The 22636-nt window shown below is 40.7% G+C and overlaps 1 protein-coding gene across 1 annotated transcript in view; it reads left to right on the top strand.

Annotated features, from left to right (window-relative positions):
- The first annotated feature begins 3725 nt into the window (after positions 1-3725).
- The window catches only part of LOC137502988 (B-cell lymphoma 6 protein-like), a 41748-nt gene continuing 22837 nt past the window's right edge, over positions 3726-22636 (top strand). Inside the window, exons 1-2 of the mRNA XM_068230290.1 lie at positions 3726-3739; positions 16451-16629. Of these exons, the coding sequence (XP_068086391.1) occupies positions 3726-3739; positions 16451-16629 (193 nt within the window). The remainder of the gene's footprint in view (positions 3740-16450; positions 16630-22636) is intronic.

Genomic DNA, 22636 nt, shown 5'->3' on the forward strand with positions numbered 1-22636 from the left:
CTAGGCCATCTTTGTTCTGTTTGAAAGGATCTGAGCTACAGGTCTGGCACTGGTGCTAGCACACTGTAGAGTGCGTTTAAGTCGCCCGTTGTGGGGCATTTCAATGAATATTGAATTTTCACGACCGCATTGTAATCGAAACAGACTTGTTAAATGCTTTTATAGCTTTTAGTTTTCCTAATTGTTTTTCAGTAATGTTTCAATTAGTATATATAATTACACAATTGTTTTTAATTTTTAGAATCAACATTGTGTATTGTGTATTCTTTGTCTTCAGGCAGCCTCTAGGTGGAGGGAGAATTTATAATAAAAACTAAGTTTCTAACGACATGTCTTAATGGTAAAAGCAAAGTTATATCAGCTCAGTTTGTCTCTAGGTTCACTGAAAATTTTCAGAATCAACAAGTAATGATTGGAAACTTCTGAATACAAGGTATGGTTACATCTACTTTGTCCTTGTGATCAATTTCAGAACAACTTCTATGTGAAGGATATAACTTGTGGTGGCACACAAGTTTACACAGAATGCTGCACATTGAAGAAAGGCAAGTTTTTGTTTCTCTAGACTATAGTAGGCCTATGTCAAACCACAAGAAGTTAAAATAATCTCCCAGTTTACCTCTGATGTAGAGAGATATTCATACTTAAATGACAGTGATTCATTCTTTGTCAATCATGTATCAAAAAATGATTACAATATATCTCTTCAATTCTTTGCTTCAGCTTCTATAACACCAATGTCTCCATTGATAGTAGGCTACTGCATCATCTTCTGTAACTGCAGTAGTAGATTCCACTCTCACCAGTAGTGGTTGAAGTATGTGCACGTGCCCTGCTCATTGGTTTTATTTTTTTCCTATTCAGACCAGATGATAGATTTTTTAAATAAGCGTTTCTCCAAAGTCAATAGCCTTTGGTGCTCCTAGATTCCTATTTCCTTGTACTAGTACACTCAAAAGACATGCAGGCAAAGGGAAGTGAGGTGTGTGGTGGGAGGATGCTTACCATTAAGGGAGGAGGTATCACAGGCACCATTTTGTAAGCATGCGCCTAAGCAAAAAAATCAGTACAATGCAAATACACCATCTGAAACTATCTTCTTGTATATTTTTTTACTAGTTGCTTTACGTTGCACCGACACAGATAGGTCTTATGGCAATGATGAGAGAGGAAAGGGCTAGGATTGGGAAGGAAGCGGCCGTGGTCATAATTAAGGTACAGCCCAAGCATTTGCCTGATGTGAAAATGGGAAACCACGGAAAACCATCTTCAGGGCTGCTACTATCTCCCTGATGCAAGCTCACAGCTGTGCGCTCCTAACCGCACGGCCAACTTGCCCGGTCTTCTTGTATTCTGCACGTAATCTGCTTCTCTATTGTCTACCTCCATCTGTGAAGTTAACTGTTAATTATTTACAACTCACAGGATTGCTAACTTCAGAAAGCTGAAAATGTACATTTTTTTTTCAGCAAAGCTGATGGAAAAAGAAATGCTAGTGAAGTAACTGCACTGAGAACCTTCATAAATTAAGGTAGTGGAACTGCAATTATTTTGGTGAAGTATAGTATCAGCCCTGGTCAATAAATAATTTTAAATTCAGAGCCAAAAGGTAGGTGTAGGGGTGTGAGGGTGCATGTATTGAATTTATTTTATATTATTTTGCTTGTGAGTGAAAAATACTTCTAGTGCTTCTGCAATCAGAGTTGTTACTTTCAAGGTACTGTACTGTGTTTCAAGTATGTGCACTGGGCTGAAATCATTACCAGCTGCAAATGAATAATAATATGGCTTAATTTTCAAATAAAGAAAATTGAGGAAAATTGAGGCAATAAATGAGAGAGTGGGTTATGCCGGGATTTTGTCACATCTGAGTTATCACTACCATCCTGTAGGGCATACATTCATCTTTTAGTGTGCCTAATATAAAAGATGTCTGCAAGATCCTTCTCTCCTTTTTTTAAAGAATTTAATTTCACTGAATTACCCGTCTCATGTTTATGCTGTGAGACAATGAACTATGCCAGACAGAAAGAAGCATTCATGATGTGCTGTGCTGCCTGCCAGCTAAGTGAGCTGTGCCTGTTCTCAATCACATGTTAGTTATGTACAGCATGATGGAGAAGTAATAGTGAGTAATTGTGAAAAAGAATGAGTTAGGAATGAAAATAAGTGGGAAAGAAAAAGGGCTAAAGCATGTAGGATCTTAGAGTACATCAGTTATGAAACAAACTAGGTGGTTCCTGCAAAGCAGAAAGCTGTTGGCTGCGATCAGCCAATGACCTTTTACGTAGCATAAATGAGGATGAAACATTCTTCTAGTGTTTTAACTGAAACAGTTAATGTGAGCTTATGTGAAAAGAAAAAAAAAAGAGAGAGAGAGAGAGAGAGAGGGGGGGGGGACATATTGTGCTTTCTATAAAACTGGAAACTACTATGTACAAAATGCTTTTCTATTTGGACTGATATATTGGACAGAATGTAGTAGCATTTACATAAAGAAAAGAGTTAATGAAAATTTAAGTAGAAGTCACGTATCCTTTATTTATTTATTCACGAAGCACAAGATACAGCTACACTGAGCAAATTTCACTTCCACTGTCAACAGAGTATTTAACATACGTAAACTTTCATAATAAAATATAACAAACATAACAAAATATAACAAGATCAGGTACACATCCTACTAATAACTGTCCAAATCGAAAACTATGAGAATGTCCATGTTCATAGCCAAGTCGTCGTGGGTCAAGATGGCGGTATAATCCCTTCACATCAACTTATCTTTAAGATACTATTTACACACCTCTCGAATACACTTTTATTTGATGCTATATCAAGCTCTTGCCTCCTATTAATATTGTTAAAGAGTGTTGGGAGGCGGATTAGGAAAGATCGTTGAAGTATTGAGTGCTGAGTGTGGGGAATGTGGAGAAGGTCTTTGGTTCTGGTGGAGCGGGAAGGAACGCGGAGAGAGAAGAGAGAAACAAGATGTTACATATTCTGTAATCAATTTCCATGGTGGTATGTACGTATGTTTAGTCCTCAGCCCGAAGGCTGGTTGGATCCTCAACAGCTGCGCCATCAGCTGTCATAGATGGCCTCGGCATCACTGAAGAGGCGTACTAGGGAAATGACGAGTGAAGTATTTTCCCGTTGCTTTCCTCACCAAGCCAGAAGTTGCTATTACATATCAGTCTGCCAAGCCCACTGAAATGCATGCACCAACCAACCCTATGAGCAACATTTTCACACCATTCATAGCAGGGACTAGCTGCAGAAGGAATGGCATTACTAGCATCACTCATACCTCGGTCACTTTCATTTTGTCAAAGCCAAGGATAAAGCTGAGACAGATCAATGAAAGTAACAAAATTGCTCTAGCCCATACCAGAAGACATAGTACACTGTAAACACTAGGTCCGCCAGTAAAGGCACCATGGTGGTACATTCGATACAAAATTAATGTGTCCGAAGGAGACAAGTCTTGAACGTAAAGGATAACCACAGAGCAGCTTTATAGTGTCACCTATAATGTCTAAGGTAAGCATGGTAATTACAAACATAAGTTAATTGATGCAGGTGAGAGGTCAGTGATGGACCACATCAAGAATTTTCTCTTGTATGTAAGTCACTGTTGCAGAAAGACAGCTCAGAAAGAAAAAAGAAAAGTTGTGAAATCAGTTGCAGAGATATACAGGCTCTAAGAAAGGAAAATGATGCTTAGCATGACGAATGTCAGGTATGGCATTTACCCCACCATATTTCAAACAAAATTTTAGATACATAGAAAGTGTGTGCAGAATGGCAAGCTAAAGAAAATATAATACCTCTAGACATGTTACATCAGTTTGTGCTTCCATGCTTCACCATTTGCGCTGCCTCACAGTGTGGTGGGCCAAGTTAGCTTTGAGTTAAAAGTCTTTATGCAAATCAGTTGATTACAATACTGAGCACTCAGGAGTGAAGCAGCAGATCTGCAAATAAAGTAGAACCCCGTTTATCAAAAATAAAGGGGGCAGAGCCACTGTGGTAGACACGTTTTTTTCGGATGACACATGGTATATATTTTCACACGTTAAATATCAAAATAAAAATGCATAAACTCTGCTAAGCAAAGGTGCATACTGTATATTAACATTAAAATGTTTACATAACGTCACTCATTGTATAAAATCAGTGATTTTTGTCTGAATTTTCTTGGTGCAGAGCTGTGTCGCGCCACCGTTTAATCAACAATACATCAGCTGGTGTAGATTCATTGGTTTGTTCAACAGAGCGCAAAACAATCTAAAAATAATGAAATAATTTCTTTTGCAATGAGGTAAGAAAAGTATTGGAACTACAGTATAAAACCCCAAGGCCAGTGGAACGACCTTGGGTGAAAGAAAAATCTGAATGGAGAAGAGTCGCTGGACTTCCCCGGTTTCCTAACAGGAGCAATGTTAACCACAGTCTACATGATCTTCACGACGAATAATACAGTAATCATAATAATAGTCCGCCTCTGTGGTGTAGTTGTTAGTGTGATTAGCTGCCACCGCCGGAGGCCCGTGTTCAATTCCTGGCTCTGCCACAAAATTTAAAAATGGTACGAGGGCTGGAATGTGGTCCACTCAGCCTCGGGAGGTCAACTGAGTAGAAGTGGGTTTGATTCCCACCTCGTCCATCATGGAAGTGGCTTTCTGTAGTTTCCCATTTCTCCTCCAGGCAAATGCAGCGATGGTACCTAACTTAAGGCCACGGCCTCTTCCTTGTCTATCCCTTCCAATCTTCCCAACCCCAACCAAGGCCCTTGTTCAGCATAGCAGGTGAGGCCGCCTGGGCAAGGTACTGGTCATCCTCCCCAGTTATACCCCCCAACCCAATGCGTCACGCTCCAGGACACTGCCCTTGAGGCTGTAGAGGTGGGATCCCTTGCTGAGAACGAGGGGAAAACCAACACCAGAGGGTAAGCAGATTAAGAAGAATGTAGTAATAGTAATAATTCATGCTTGTTTAAGAAAAAAATGTATAATGGAACGAACTAGATGGTAAGAAAATATTTTGTTTTATGTTACCCATGCATTCTGGTATAAGTCATGATATAAAAATAGGGTTTGCATAGTAGCTTTCAGCACATGCAGCAAGAGAATTACTAATATCGACGGCTAAGAACGAGAGGGTAAAAACAAAATTATAAAATATATTTTTGCCAGAGCATTTCGGTTAAGCCGGGTGGTTTCGGTTAAGCGGGGTTCTACTGTATCTCAAACTCAACAAGTAGACCTACCAGGTAAACTGGTGTCTACACATACAGGGTGGTCATACACAACGTATAGGAGCGTTAGTGTTGGTTGTCGTCAGCTGCTGAATTTAACCAATTAGATTATGTTGCGGGGGAATTCAAATGGGTTTTGCGAGGCACTGTTGCTAAGTCTGCACATGACTGAAAACTGGCTCGAGAGCACCAACAAAACCTTTTCCAGGGGAGGAATTTGAAGAACCACCTCCAAGCTGACAGCAATGCACCATGGGAAGTACTGTACAGCTGGTCTTAAGCCATATGCAGATTTAGCAACACCGCCTCGCAAAGCCCATTTGAATTTACCCTCGAAGCGATCTAATTGGCTAATTTCAGGATTTGATAAAATGACAACAGTGCGAAATATCTAATTTTATTTCGAAATACCAGGTGTATACATCAGTATTTTCCAGTTTCACTAAGAGATGGTGTCAGCAGACTGTACCCAGCGTATGAATTTGACACATATATCACTTTGTTAGTCTGACATTAACCCTTCAACACACACACATTGAGTCCGCCAAACACTAGCGTCTGTGTTGTATCTGTTGTGTGTCCTCGCCTGGGAGCTCCGCAACTCGCTCCCGCATGGAAGCTACTCGATGCTACAAGGTGTGGACAGCAGTGCACTGACGTAATTGTGTGACGTCAGCCAGTGTGTTATATTGGGGCGACGTTTTCACCGCTCCAGGCATTCAGCTGTATCCGGTGATCAGACTACACCGTATGTCAGACACGGAGGTACCCTCTTAAGAATGTGTACTGAACAGGTGGACTAACTCTGGTCAGGAGGTTTCACCTCAGGACTACTATGCCTCAAGATACTCTCCTCTCGTCCAACTGACATACTCCTACCTAGCATTCTGCTAACAAGAACTTGATTCAAGTTTCGTTCAAGATTCTCAAACTTCAGATAGCCACCTGCTACCGAGAACTTTCACTTCTTTGGGCATCCTATCTCATCGCGATAGATCTCCTTGTACATATAAAATTCAGATTGTATATATGTATATATTTCTTTCGACAAACTGTCACCTAACTTATGTGGTTATCTAGCGTGCACTACATTCCAAGAAGCAAGTCTCCATTCCTTTCATTTTGTACATATTGTATGAAAGACTGCAAACTAATAAACTTTTATGTTGTGTTTTGTATATAGTGCTTCTTGTATACAACACAACAGTATCGTTCAGTGATCATGTCGATGTTTGTGCCTGAAAAAAATTTGCGGCATGCGTTGCTTTTCTTATTTAATCAAAGGAAAAAGGCTGTGGAAAGTCATCGTTTGCTGCTAGAAACATATGGTGAACAATTGATTAGAACATGTGAGACATGGTTTCGACAATTTAAACATGGTGATTTCAGTGTGAAAGATAGTGCACGCTCTGGTAGACCACAAAAGTGCAAAGACCTCTCGAAGCCCGGCAAAATGGTAAATGCACGCTATCGCCAACAAATGATTAACATAAATCACGCATTGATTGGAAGACAACCAGAATGGGCCAGAAGATATGGCAAAGTGATTTTGTTACACGACAATGCACCGTCTCACACAGCTTGGATGGGACATCCTTCCGCACCTGCCGAACTGCCCCGACCTGGCGCCATCTATCACTTATTCAGATTAATGGGCATGCACTCGCAGAGCAGCGCTTCAGCAATTTTGGAGGAAGTTGGAAAATGGCTCTACGAATGGTTTGCTGCAAAAGGTGACCAGTTTTTCTGGCATAGTATTCATAACTTACCTGAAAGATGGGCGAAGTGTGTAGAAGCCGTTGGCCAATATTTTGAATAAACAAAATAATAATTTCCCTTGAAAATTATGTGTTTTCTTTACCACAAAAACCAGCAAAAAATCATGCATACACCTGATATTTATCAGTACGACCAACCCTCTAATGGTCGTATACTGGGTTCACGTTGTTTCCAAGCACCCTGTATACATGTTTCTTAGGAATTGTCTTAATACACTGTACATGTATTAATATTTTGGGAAGGCTGGTTATAAAAGAAAAAAATATGTATATTTTGTGGTATTTATTTATATAAAACAGAGCCAAGATACTAACTAATCTAGCTAACTCTTCTGCTTTTCCCAAACCCTGTCCGCATGGATTTAGCCCTGTTTCATGGCCTGATGCTCTTCCCGATGCCAACTCTATGTGGAGGGATGTATTTACTATTGTATGTTTCTGTGGTGGTTGATAATAATCAAAATAATAACAATGAGAATCATATGGCCTCCAATTCGATGCCCTCTAGGCTGCATACATGTCGGTTTTGACGTACCAGTTTACTCTATCATATGATACAGGAACTGATCACGGTTGTGCTATCTATGGCCGAATTTTAATTAATTTTGTCGGGTAAACAGCAAATGTGTCATCAGGTCAAGGACATACCCAAGGGAGGGACAAAAGAAAATAAAGAGAATCTAACAATAAACAAGTGAAAATCGACTCAGTAGGTTGGCTCTTTCATGCCACAGAGGCATGATTGTAAAACCGACATCTTTCTTGAATCTGTCCTCTAGGAAGCCTCCAGTCTTGGATTTTAGATTGTAATCTGAACGTACCAATCGCCGTAGAACTATTCACCTTGATCATTTTGTTCTTGTTCTGTACTTTAATGTAAGATTTTGCAGCGTACCAGTACTGCAGTCTGAATATCACCATAATTCACTTGTGTAGTGTCCTTATAATGACATTCATCAAGGGGAGAGACACTTAGAAGTGAAGCATGGGATTGTAAAAAGAACTGAGAAATTTAAATATCTAGGAGAATGGATACAACCAAATGGATTTGATAAAGAGGCGAATAGGGCAAGAATTAGAAAACTAGAATTAGCGTAAAGGTTAACCCAGAACAGATACAAGAAAAGAGCAATGTCTTACAAGGTGAAACTTAGACACTACAGCACAGTGGTAAAGCCAGAGGGTCTCTACGCTTCAGAGGGAATGACAATGAATAAAAAAAGCAAGCTTCAAGATCTCGAAGGAAAAAGAGAGGAGAATCTTAAGGAAAATTTTAGGACCACAGAAAAAAGCTGATGGGGAGTGGAGGAATAGAAAAATGATTATCTCTACAAATACACCAAACAAATCAGTCAGCATGCAAAAGCGAAGGCTAAAGTTCTATGGGCATCTAGAAAGAGTGGATGAGAAACGGCTAAAAAAATATTCAAGTACCTACATCACTGGACTGAAAGCTTCGACGAAGTGGGTAGAAGAGGTAAAAAGAGATGCACCGGGCGAGTTGGCCGTGCGCGTAGAGGCGCGTGGCTGTGAGCTTGCATCCGGGAGATAGTAGGTTCGAATCCCACTATCGGCAGCCCTGAAAATGGTTTTCCGTGGTTTCCCATTTTCACACCAGGCAAATGCTGGGGCTGTACCTTAATTAAGGCCACGGCCGCTTCCTTCCAACTCCTAGGCCTTTCCTATCCCATCGTCGCCATAAGACCTATCTGTGTCGGTGCGACGTAAAGCCCCTAGCAAAAAAAAAAAAAAAAAAAAAAAAAAAAAAAGAGAGAGATGCAATAGAAAGTGGACTTACAATGGATATGATTCGCAACAGAAAAGTTTAGAAGCCGAGTGGACAGCATCAGAACATTCCAGGAGAAACCACCAAAATTTAGACACAAATTGGTCATATCTGAGAAAGAAAGGAAGATTAGAAGTGGAAGGATGAAGTGGTTCTGGGAGAAGAAGAGGAAGAGAAAGCCTTAGGTTCAATGCGGTCCATGGCTGGCAAATTCGGAAACAAGAAGAAGACATTTGATACATGCGCGCAGTACACACGCACAAGGACCTTCATTATGTTCTATCGTAATTTATAACTATCCCCCCCCCCCCCCCTCCCTGGCTATGCTGCTGTAACAGGGCTCCTCTCCTTTATAAAACATGCCGATATCGTACAACATGGAGTGCTGAGTTCACTTCAAAAATCAGACTACCTTTACAGTTTGAAGGGACGGCACTGTACCACTGATTCCAGCGTGTGTTAGGCCTCTATAAACAACAAGCAAGATTACAGCGTGTGTGATGAGCTGTGTTAATATGAGGAGGAATGTGTAGGAACAAGTACGGCCTACCCAGGCCTCGAGCCACAGTTGCGATTAAAATCCCGGCCGCGAATTAAACCCGGATCCCCCTGAATCGACGGCCTAAATACTGCCCATTCAACCCCGGAGCCGAACCAAATTAACGTAGTTCTTATGAGAAAATGCACGCATCTTTACCAATCTCCTTGCTGTTATTTATTGCGCGTCATTTGACTTCTCTACAGTACGGTACTTTCATAATACCGTACCTACGAACCAATGTTTGTCGAGTTCCTGGCGGAATGTAAACTAATATGCGGACAATACCGTACTTATCGAAATGTAGTTATTTAGGTCACTATTTTTACATTAAACAGTCAACAGCTGCTCCCCTGTGCTTTTCCTGCCGTCTTGGTTTTGATATTACGACCGGAAATATTGTAACGGGTCTCGTTCAGGGTTGAAGGAGTCGACATTCTTGATTTCAGGATTTAGTCGCACGCATCTGTGTACAAAACCAACGCCGTAACGTGTTACACGAAGAAGTTCGTCTATTGTGTTGTTACTTCGTTGGGTGAGTTTTAAGAAAGCAAAATATTGCAATGTAGAACTATTACAGCAAACACTTCTGACTAAATTATATGAACTGGTTGATGCAGGGACCTCATTATATTAATACAGTCGTACGTAGATATGAATATGGTCGAAAACAAAATGAGGGAAATTGCATTTCATTTATAGCTAACAGATTGTATTCGTCGCCCTCTTCTCATAATAAATTACATTTGTTCAAGTGGTTCTAAGAAGCCGTGCGGTCTAAAGACAAGTTGATAAAATAGGTTTCATTTGCTCGGTATCGATTTTGAAGTAGGCGTTTTGTTGTTTAACTCCTCCGCCCCGTCCCCCTCTCTGCATTTCACACCTAGAACATGTGGTCACATGGTAAATAGTGATGAGCGATACCGTGATTTGTGAGTCACAGCGTGATTTGATATCGTGATTTTCTGATATCAGTGATTTTTAGTCGTGACGTGATCACAATCACCGCATCGTCCGTGCTGCTTGGTGCTTGTTATTTGTAGCTTGTGATCAAGAGAATGCCTTGTTATTGTGACTAGGCTATCTCTGTGTAAACATTTATAAGAAAATCAGCCACCTAAGGGTTTGCATTTAATAAACAGCCTACATTTTGGTTGCATTACAGACACGGTCGTTGCCAATTTACTTCTAGGCGTACAAACATAATCATTTTATTATTTACATTCGTTTTTTGTAGACATGCCGAAGTTCAACCAATATGTCAAGGAAAAAAAAAAGGATCAACATTGGTAACAGTCGTGTTTTATACTGTAACCGATTATTTGGTATGTGCTAGGAAATGAAATTCTACACATTTATCTGGCACAAGTGAAAAATATAATGATGAATGACTATTCCCAGCCACCTAATGTAAGGTTAACGATACCAGTGCACCTTTCCCTAGATACCAGTACCGGCAGTAATTTAGAAAAATATATGGTATGGAAAGGCGTTGACCCAGCTGCGTGAGGGCAATTGGGAAGCTACAATGAGGAGCGGTCTAAGAGGCACGGCAATACACTTGAGGGATGTGACGTGCTTACCACACGGCTATCTAATATCTACAAGCCTAGAGCTGCACAGCAGCTGTAAATGAAAGCCAAGATCTTTCGAGGCCTGGAGTGTTCTTGTTCTTAATTAACTTTAGAGTAGTAGTGGTTTAAATGAAATAATTCAAAATTACAAATTTTATTCATTAGCTATTCCTTATCTTAGTCTAATTTTCATCACATTATTGTGTTTTAGATTTCACAAGAGCATGCTGATAGTGCTAGTCACAAAGCAAAATCAACCATGAAAAGTAACACTGGACAGACTCTGCTCACACAAAGTATACCTCCCACAATCCACAGTAGTTTCTATGCTCATATGTTTAGAGCCCTAGTTGCTGAAAATATCCCCTGGAATTCTGTGCATAGTCATGTTTTCAGAGATTTGTTTACAGAAATACACCAACAACACATACTTTCAACACCTACAAATAAGAAAAACTACTTAGATATAGGAGGTAATTTTGCCAGGACAGAGGATATTTGGGAGTCCTTACATAGGGTTGTATGTGGACAAAACCAGCAACTCTGTGGGCAGGTACATTGCTAATCTTGTAGTAGGAAAACTGGAACCCAATTGGCATTTACTGCTCTCCTTTGTTCTAAACAGCTTCAGAAAATAGAGCAAAGCATTGTGTACATCATCAACAAGGGGTTCCAGTTGTTGTATCCTGGGAGTGTTGATGATTATAAAGACCTTCTCCTTGTCTCCAATGCTGCTTCCTACATGATTGCTACTCTACCTCTCGTTAAAACTTTCTACCCTTCTTTAATGTCCATGTTACTTGCATGGCCCATGCGTTGCACAGACTCACAGAAATAGTCAGGGCCAAGTTGCCTGCAGTAAATAATCTGATTTCAACAACGAAGAGAGTGTTCTGTAAGCTTCCATCAAGAATAGCCATCTTCTGAGAGAAATTCCCCTCTATTCTTTTCCACCACAGCCAATCATCAGCCGTTGGGGTTCCTCAATGGAAGCTGCCCTGTATTATATCGAACATCTGTGATAGACAATATGCCTTTAACAGACAACTCTGCATGTGTGTCGTATGGGCAAAGATCTGCTAAAGGATTATTCCAGTGTTCAGAGAGACATTGCATATATTCAGGCAAATTTTTCATTTCTTCCAGTCAATCATTACAAAAATAGGAAAAAAAGTAGAGCCTCAAACAGATATATTTTGTAATTGAGGAAGCTGAGAATATTATACAAAGTACTAGGGGTAAAGTAAGGGATAAAATAAAAGACAGGTGGGCTAGTGTATTGCAGAAGAATCTAGGTAATTCAGTGCAGGAAAGAATATATCAGGTAATGGATGGGGAAAAGTAGACTTACCTAGTGAAATTGAACTGAAAAATGTAGGTAAATTTTGCTATGCCCCTCCAACATCTGTGAGTGTAGAGCGCATTTTTTCTGCTTTCAAAATTGTTTTAACAGACAAAAGACGCAGCCTGACTGTGCAAAATTTGGAGAAGATTATTGTTATGTGCTGTAAAGCAAACTACGACTGAAAAGTGCAGTAGGAATGTTCCTCTCAAATAAATATGCATACCAGTACTACGCATTTAATTTAATTTTAGTACAGTACTGATGAAAATTTTTTGTTTCCTAATCCATAGCTGTTTGTAATAAACGCCTGTTTAATTATGCCTTCATTTTGCAACTATTCCTATTTAGAAAGGGTAGCCTATACCACATTACTGTACTTAACGTAAAAAAAAATATCACATTACAGTGTAGGTCTATATTGTCATATTTTAAAGTCGATTTTCTGCCTATTTTTAAAGCATATTTGAAGTGCCTATATTCTCTTTTAAAAACCTATTTACTTGTTTAAAAGGCCATTTTAGGTGCCTAAAACATTTTTTTAGAGTCTAAAATCCCAGGTCTGTATCATCAGATACATGCCGATTGTTGACTACTGCTTTCTGGCAAAGCAAGTGAGAGGTGCTTGTATTCCAAATGATTATTCAGATTTGAAGTACTTCTTTTTAAGACAATTTCTGTTTGCTCATATTACATATTGTGAAATTTTCATCCACTTCTTTAAAGGACTGCTACAGGTCACTGTTCTTCCTTTTTCTAGAAAACGCCATTTCAGTCAACTTGCCTCCTAATACTGAGCTTCAGTGACAATATGCCCCCGGGCATTCCAAAATACAGGAGAAATACATGTTTGTTACTATTCTAGGAGAGTCCCGTGTACCACGATTTCTTTGAACGCGCGCTTAAAAATAATACCACACTGCGAGTCAACTAACAATTTCCTGAAACTGATATTGCAAGCGATGCCGAGGATTATAAGTGTTTCAGTTGTTAATATATTCGGGAGGAATGTGCTCAATTCCTACAAATACATTATATACTGAACGATATGTTGACGTCCTTAAAAAATTAAATCAACAAATGTCCATACTGTTGGTAATCATGGCGATGCTGCTTCCTTGAACGCATCGCTTCGCATGGATACCATTGCGGCAGCACATGTCGTGATATCACGACTGATCACAACATCGATCACAGTCACAGTTTAGGTAGCAACATTCTAGTTCTGTATATGGAGTTAAGAGGGCGCACGATGATCACTTGAGGTGAAATCACGACTGATCACAGTGATAGCGTAGACAGTAACAGTCGTTACTCGTGATTTCTTGATATCAGTGAAAAAATCACAGTTCGTGAAATATCGCCCATCAATAATGGTAAACATGTATCAACTGGACTCATATAACTTTTCCTTCTAGTTAGCAAGTATAAAAGGAAATCACTGGGTGACATTTAAACATTCTACATTTAATAATGGTTTATTATTACTTTCATTACTTCTGGTTATCTCCTACAGAAGTTATATGAATAGATACCTAATTAAGAACGGAAACGTGAAATGTGAAAATCATGCACAAAATTATACTTATGAACTCTACATATTTAGTCATTCAATTGAAAAATGTTTATTTTTGGTTGAATGGTCAGCGTGGAGGCCTGCGGTTCAGAGGGTCCCGGGTTCGATTTCCGATCGGATCAGGGATTTTAATAGCGTCTGATTAATTCTTTTGGCACGGGGCTGGGTGTTTGTGTTTATCCCAACACTTTTCTCTTCATATTCACACAATACAGTACACTACCAATCACCACAGTAACACACAATAGTGATCACATCGCTCCATATAGGATTGGTGTCAGGAAGGGCATACAGCCGTAAAGTAGGGCTAAATCCATATGTGGATGATACATTTCACACCTGCAACCCCACAGATGTGGCAAAGGTGGTAGAAGAATTGAAAATGTTAATTAAACACAAAATAAGTAATATCAGCACACTTTATCTTGGTGCATTTACACCCTAGTGCTGAATCGGTCGACCTCGGCAATCTTTGAGATTCGTACTGTGAACCATGCTTATCGCATGTTCCACGATTTGACATTTAATTATGTGAATGGCTTCCTTCAGTTTTGTCTTTCAATGTTTACATGTGTCAGTCTAATGACGTCCAGTAGGGAGCAGCACACGCTATGTTTTTATCTGTGAGGTCGTTCGTTTTGCTGAGCGATAATTTTTACTCTGTGGAGTTCTTTTGCTGTTCTATGTGGGGCAGATACTAACAATGGCTGCCGCTATGTTCGGTGTGGCATTTTTATGCCTCAAATATTCATTTAATGTGTTCAAGCCTGGACCTTTCACGCTAACTGCTATTCGATTTTACTATTGATAATCACAGGTATGTGATACTTGGTTTATATTTAAATTTGGTGACGATTTATTCCCGTATGTTACGGTCGATGGCATACATCTTTCCGCTCCGTCATACGATGTGCTTTGAATGAATGTATTTGTGGTCTTGTTGTTATGATTGAAAAAGGGTCTCTGTGGTTATGATTTGGTGCGCTGCGTGCTTTAATACTGCGTGATCCTCATGATGTGCCCCTTGTCTCGACCGCAGGAGAGACCAATCCAGGTTGTACAAGGCGCAACATGCCAGTGATGTGAATAAAGTAATGTCCAATTCTGACCTTATATGTAATTGCACGCCGCACGCAAACATTTGAGTACGTGAGACCCACTGATAATGACCGTGGAGTCATAATTTATGGTTTGTATTTGACCACGAAATCTGAACGGCCGTTCGTGTTTTATTTTCCCGATACCCTCATTGTGTGTGCGTGAATGTGGTATGCATGTGAGTTCGAATGTGTGGGAGAGGAAAGGTTGGTATGCCGATTGACCTGTTGTTTCAAATTCTGCGCCTTGTTTGGTTTTCAGCGCAGAGTTATATTTATTTATTATTCATGGCTTTGTCTTTCAAATTCTGCGCCTTGTTTGGTTTTCAGCGCAGAGTTATATTTATTTATTATTCATGGCTGATGCTCAGCTTGAGTACCCGCCATGTTGGTTTCATATTTGCGCATGGGCGTACCTATTGTATTCTTTGGGTCTTGTCTCGGCTTTGATTGGTCCATGGAGGCTGTGCCCAGTCTCATCTGTCGTTATTCTTATCTGCCTTTTGTTCCCCGGCACGGCTTATTGTTATGCGAACTTTTCGCATTGTTAGTTGCCTAATGAATACATGATGCAGTGCCTTGGATATTTGAATCTTGGTAAAACGGGCGACCTAGTTGAATAGTTTATGATGAAAGGAAGCTGCTGGTATTGTAATAGCGATGTGTCGAGGAGCAGTGAGCATTTTAAATTACGTATCATTTTTTTTAAAGAGTATTAGTGAGTTTTCACGCCATGTTTCAACTATGTGAGAAAGAACAAGGTATGTCCATCAGTATTACGATGAATTTCCCTATTTATTTTGTGTGATTTTCTTTTCTTGCTTTAATTTTTCTCTCATATTTATTTAATAAATCCCCTGGTTTAAACCATTTCTTCTTTTATTTCAATTAGATGTAGTCTTGCCCTTGTTGCCTGATTACAAGGGGGGGTTTTCAGCTCAGGGTTATGTATGCGCCTTGCCCAGTCGACACGATCCGGGCCTCAAATATTGTTCCCCGTGAATATTTCACTAAGTTATTGCTTGAATCGCTGATTTATGTAGTGATAGATGGGGAGGGTGTGGCTCAACTGGCAACCTTTGAAACACAAACTATGAATCGCTTAAGCATCGTTGTGCAACATCTGGTGTACACTTTATTAGTACTGTTGTTTACACAGCAAAGCCAAACTATAGAATTCATGCTAGGAACAAGATTCACATTGAGAAATGTTATATAATGTGTATGTGACACAGTTATTGGCTTAAGATAATAACGGTTTAGAAACTTCATATCGATCGATCATATTCTCGATTCAATCCAGATTTCATTTTCATTCAGTTGACAGCACTACCAAAACCGGGACAGCTCCCTCCTTACTCCTCACCCCCGTACACAAATGCACCAAGATAAAGTGTGCCAATAATAGTTCTTCAAAGATATAAATCAAATGTACTGTTAAACTTCAGTATAAAAATTTCTGTAGGCATTTCTTACAAGAGATTCAACTGTATTGTCTTTAGTGAACATTATACTCAAAATATTGAAAGCGCTGATGACAATAGTGATGACAACACGCTGTTCTTTATCTTTGTGGCAGGAACATATTCAAGCCATCAAAGACACCCATCATACGTGGAAGAACACCACAAGACAATATTATTGCTCCAATTCACTTTCCAGGAATACGAGGCTCAGTCAGGTAACCTGTAAAACGCAGGCACTGTCACTTCCACTAAAGTCATCAATATTATTGTTTAATGGTTCATTTAGAGCATCTATAATGCTTTCTTTAATCATTGTTTTGCAAACTAGTGGAACAAAACAAAAGTAATAAAAGTGGTGTTAATTTAAAAAAAAAGTTATACGTAGGACCTTAGGACCCAACCACCATTATAAAAGCAGAATTAACAAAGATGCATGCTCAGTAGTAGTAATAATAATAATAATAATAATAATAATAATGTTATTGGCTTTGCGTCCCACTAATTTCTTTTTTATGGTTTTTGGAGATGCAATCTGCTGGAATTTAGTCCTGTGGGAGTTATTTTATGTGCCAGTCAATCTACTGACATGAAGCTGACGTATTTGAGCACCTTCAAATACCACTGGTTTGAGCCAAGGTACAACCTGCCAATTCGGGTCAGAAGGCCAGCGCCTCAACCACCTGAGCCACTCAGCCTGGTACACCCAGTAGTGTCCCAGACTGAAAGGCAACTGAGAGATAGGAGACTACAGGAAGGTGCAGCACATTGCTATCACATACATTCTGACACTGATAAAAATGAATTTCCCTAGGGTCCCTAGGACCCAGATGTACCAGTTATGGGTTAAGTTGTATAACAACAGAGCTCGGTCTCTGATCAAGGCATTTTAGAAACAGAGTTGTCGCATTTAGGCCATAACAGTTTCTTGAAATAATCGTTTAGGATGATCTCCCTTCATATATTTAGCAAGAAGATATTAAATAAGCAAACGTTATAAATACAAAACACGATTTGAAATTTTTAGTTACAGCTAGATAAGCATGAAGCCTACAAATTAACAAGCATTGTACATTTATACTGACTGACAGTGACAATGCAACACCAAGGAGGAGTGGTTCGAAAGGGATGAAAGTTGGGGAAAAAACAGAGACGGCACGGATGAATAATGGATGTTTATTTCAAACCGATATGCAGGTTACACAATGCGCACGGCATCGACTCAGTAGGATGTAGGACCATTGCGAGCGGCGATGCACGCAGAAACACGTCGAGGTACAGAGTCAATAAGAGTGCGGATGGTGTCCTGAGGGATGGTTCTCCATTCTCTGTCAACCATTTGCCACAGTTGGTCGTCCGTACGAGGCTGGGGCAGAGTTTGCAAACGGCGTCCAATGAGATCCCACACGTGTTCGATTGGTGAGAGATCCGGAGAGTACGCTGGCCACGGAAGCATCTGTACACCTCGTAGAGCCTGTTGGGAGATGCGAGCAGTGTGTGGGCGGGCATTATCCTGCTGAAACAGAGCATTGGGCAGCCCCTGAAGGTACGGGAGTGCCACCGGCCGCAGCACATGGTGCACGTAGCGGTGGGCATTTAACGTGCCTTGAATACGCACTAGAGGTGACGTGGAATCATACGCAATAGCGCCCCAAACCATGATGCCGCGTTGTCTAGCGGTAGGGCGCTCCACAGTTACTGCCGAATTTGACCTTTCTCCACGCTGACGCCACACTCGTCTGCGGTGACTATCACTGACAGAACAGAAGCGTGACTCATCGGAGAACACGACGTTCCGCCATTCCCTCATCCAAGTCGCTCTAGCCCGGCACCATGCCAGGCGTGCACGTCTATGCTGTGGAGTCAATGGTAGTCTTCTGAGCGGACGCCGGGACTGCAGGCCTCCTTCAACCAATCGACGGGAAATTGTTCTGGTCGATATTGGAACAGCCAGGGTGTCTTGCACATGCTGAAGAATGGCGGTTGACGTGGCGTGCGGGGCTGCCACCGCTTGGCGGCGGATGCGCCGATCCTCGCGTGCTGACGTCACTCGGGCTGCGCCTGGACCCCTCGCACGTGCCACATGTCCCTGCGCCAACCATCTTCGCCACAGGCGCTGCACTGTGGACACATCCCTATGGGTATCGGCTGCGATTTGACGAAGCGACCAACCTGCCCTTCTCAGCCCGATCACCATACCCCTCGTAAAGTCGTCTGTCTGCTGGAAATGCCTCCGTTGACGGCGGCCTGGCATTCTTAGCTATACACGTGTCCTGTGGCACACGACAACACGTTCTACAATGGCTGTCGGCTGAGAAATCACGGTACGAAGTGGGCCGTTCGCCAACGCCGTGTCCCATTTATCGTTCGCTACGTGCGCAGCACAGCGGCGCATTTCACATCATGAGCATACCTCAGTGACGTGAGTCTACCCTGCAATTGGCATAAAGTTCTGACCACTCCTTCTTGGTGTTGCATTTGCCCTGTCAGTCAGTGTATATGCGTGGCTCATAGACTGAATATGAATGCTGAACGTACTGACCTATGGTTGAGAGAGCTCTGGGTGATCTGTGGATTTTATCTGCATATGGTTAATTCTTCTGACACGGGGACAAGGTGTTGATGTTCGTCTTAATACAATTCTTGGAAGAAATTCAGTAACTGCTGTCTAAGTTCTATGGCATTATAATGGATTAGAAATAGTACAAATCTTATCTGGAATAACGTGAGAGGAGAGATTTGTTCACTTTAACAGCCAGGGGTCCACCCGCAAGCCCCCAGAAGTACATTTACATTTATAACATAATATCATTTTGCAGGGTGTGAATTTTCGTAATTTAGCACGCACTGTTCTTCATTGCTCAAGCATGCAGTAGCATTTCCATTGACTGAGATAATCGGATATGACTTCATTTCCAGCAGTCAAGTCAATCCTTACCAATCTGTACACAATGAAAACACAACTAAATGCCATCTGTAATGAAACAATGTACAATACAGAACAACAGTAATAATTTTCTGTTGAACTTACCTTAAGATAGCAGAGGATATAGCACACTCACAGCCTTGAAAAGTTCAACGGCCTTGTCAATAACTGGATCTGCCCAATCCAGACCAATGGTTTTGTCACTAGTTGGACCTAACCAATGGCTTTATCACTAGCCAGCACGACAAATTAATTCAGCTTTTCATCTCTGTCCAGCATAGAATGCGCTTACACCCCTACATACCCCTCTTTGCACCATTAGTTCCGTATGTCCATAAGTTGCCCTGCTGCATCTACAGTAGCAATGTACCACTAGGCCTACTTCTTAAGTTCAAAAGTTGGCAACCTTATGCACTGCATGATCATGTTGACCGCAAGAAGTCTGTGAGGAAGAAACCAAGGACATTGGAATCGTGCCTAGATGTCTGCACTGAAAAGAGGCTGCAGATACCGAACTTATGCCCAATTCTCATCATCTATGTACAGTATAGTAAAGGATAACCACCTAAGTCGAGCAGTAAAGTAGGACATACGTACTCGATTTATACTAAAAAACAGTATATAGTTAAAGGTATTTTTCATTTCTATTTTTTAAATAATGACAGTATAAAAAACTCTAAATACCAGTTCCAAAATTTCAGTCTCCATGTAAAAGTAAATTTCTATTCAGGGTTAAGATTTGTGTAATGTATTTAGGCCACCCTTTGGCACACTTTTAGAAATTATTGTTTTTAAGTAATGTATGGAACATAATTTACAGGATTTACCATTTTAATTGACAAGAACTTCTACTAGGCTTAGAGGAATAAATGCTTTCCATTATGAACATACTGTACTGTGAGGTGATGAAATAGACTTGGTGCGAAAACTCTTTCTTGTTAAACTGATCAGCTTCTTTGGTATTGTAACGGGGCTACCCGTGGACGAGCAGGGGTGAAAGAAGGTGCCGGGGTGAATGGGTCTAACTACTATGTCAAGATTGAATTTAAACTGAAATGGAAGGTTATATTTAGAAACAACAACAAGTTAACAAAATTCTCACTTAGCGAGATAATGATATATCAGGTACCATGTCAAAGTTTAGACACAGCAAGAAAACCTGAACTTTAGTGACTGTTTAGTAACCAGGGCTTCCAGCCCCTCGCTTTACATTTCCTGAGCTCTCAGCTCAACTTTACAAAAGATTACAATTTTACACAAGGGCAGAAATCCCCTAATACATGGAGCGCTGGCTCCAAACTCACAATATCAAGCCTTCAAAAGGCATTCAGTAATCATACTTTGAAAAGAGCTAACAGGCTTTCAGTTTTCAAGCCAATTCAAGGCAACACCAAAAATATCTTACACCTCTTTGGCCTTCCATGGCCCAGCTTACAAACTGAAACAGGGGTATCTCGTACCCAACCTATAGGGCCTCCGTGTAAAAGAAATAACAGTTAAATAAATGGCCCGAACACAAAATGAAAGGAGGCAAATACTTGCACTCCTGGATGAGAATTCTAAAACCTAAAGGGCACTAGGCCGATGAAACAGGGGCTATTCCCAAACTATGGAGGTGACTTGTATAAGAAAGAATTTAAGACATTACGGAAAGGAAGAAAACCAGTTAGAAAATGTAGTCACCTCAAAACAATATGAAGGGGAGCTCTAGAGGGTACCTCACTCTCTATCCCCGATTTACAGTTAAAGGTTGATGTAGCCGGCAGAACTTACATTTTAGAGAAGTTGGTTACATAGTTAAGGTTTCGGACCTTTCCCTCAGGTTAAACGGCGGAGCTAGCAAAGAAATAAAGATGTTAATTGGCCATTACCTTGCTGAAGAACTGCTGCCTAATGAAAGAGGCGCCTCCCGCCCCTGCTTGACACACACACTAAGTTAGATGACGATCAGATGGCCAAGAGACGTGAAAATCTGCAGTTTATAAACCCTTGGGGAAGGTTCGAGACCTTTCATGAATAATCAAGGCACACCCACAGAATTTTATTGGTTACATTCAAAAGTCAAAGTCGAAGAAGAAATACGGGATTGGTTGAAAATTAATTACAGAAATTCTTGATTGGTTGGATTCAAAACAGGCGGAAAGAAAAGATAAATATTGCCAACCCAAAAATAAATGAGCATCATTTAGTAAAAAAACTTATGAATACAAAGCTTCTTCAAAATAGGTTCCTTCACTTCGCACCAGGGTGCATGACCATAGTTTTTTGAGCGGTGACATCTATGAGAGCATGTCCAAACTTCTTGGTGAATGGAAAACAAAAACAAGTAGAAATTCACACCGTTCTGGAAACTTCACAATAACAAAATTACGCCAAATTTTAGTGGTGCCATCTTCAGAGAAAATTTATAAGTTGGTCCAGTTTCAAGTTCCCTGTTTCTCCTGTAGAGGAGTTCTTTAAGGCGCAAGATTTAAACGTGCGGCGTAGAGGTGTACCTCCCGGTACAGGTATGTTAAAGTCACTCAGGGTGTTATAAAGGCTTCCATAGTGATTGCTATCGCAGGGCTCTTTATATGTGTGAGCAAGGTATTAATGCTCATACCGTACTCAACATTTTTCTTAACCCTGGAACCGGCAAGCGGTTTACCTTCAAGCGGCAAGCATTTAGGCGAGTTTTGCAAGCAACTTTTAAAAAATTCATATAATGTTGTTTTTCAATTTATTTTTATGTATAACATTTCATTTTATTCAGAAAAGGACGAAGGATACTATAGTAGGAAATTAAAATTACTAATTTAGTATCCTGAAGCAGTATGGGAGAAGTATCCAACACACGCTAAGTATTCCAATATATTCCGAAAGTTCTGGGCAGCGTGTACGTAAAAAGTAATATTATATGACGATTTCACTATATACAAAATTTGCACAATTTAATGCTGATTAAAAATATGTATAAGTATTGTAAAGTAAAATAGAACTGAGTCCGCCTCTGTGGTGTAGTGGTTAGCGTGATTAGCTGCCACCCCCAGATGTCCGGGTTCGATTCCCGGCTCTGCCACGAAATTTGAAAAGTGGTACGAGGGCTGGAACGGGGTCCACTCAGCCTCAGGAGGTCAACTGAGTAGAGGTGGGTTCGATTCCAACCTCAGGCATCCTGGAAGTGGTTTCCCACTTCTCCTCCAGGCAAATGCCGGGATGGTACCTAACTTAAGGCCACGGCCGCTTACTTCCCTCTTCCTTGCCTGTCCCATCCAATCTTCCCATCCCTCCACTAGGCCCCTGTTCAGCATAGCAGGTGA

Source organism: Anabrus simplex, chromosome 14, assembly GCF_040414725.1.
Source record: "Anabrus simplex isolate iqAnaSimp1 chromosome 14, ASM4041472v1, whole genome shotgun sequence".
NCBI lineage: Eukaryota > Metazoa > Arthropoda > Insecta > Orthoptera > Tettigoniidae > Anabrus > Anabrus simplex.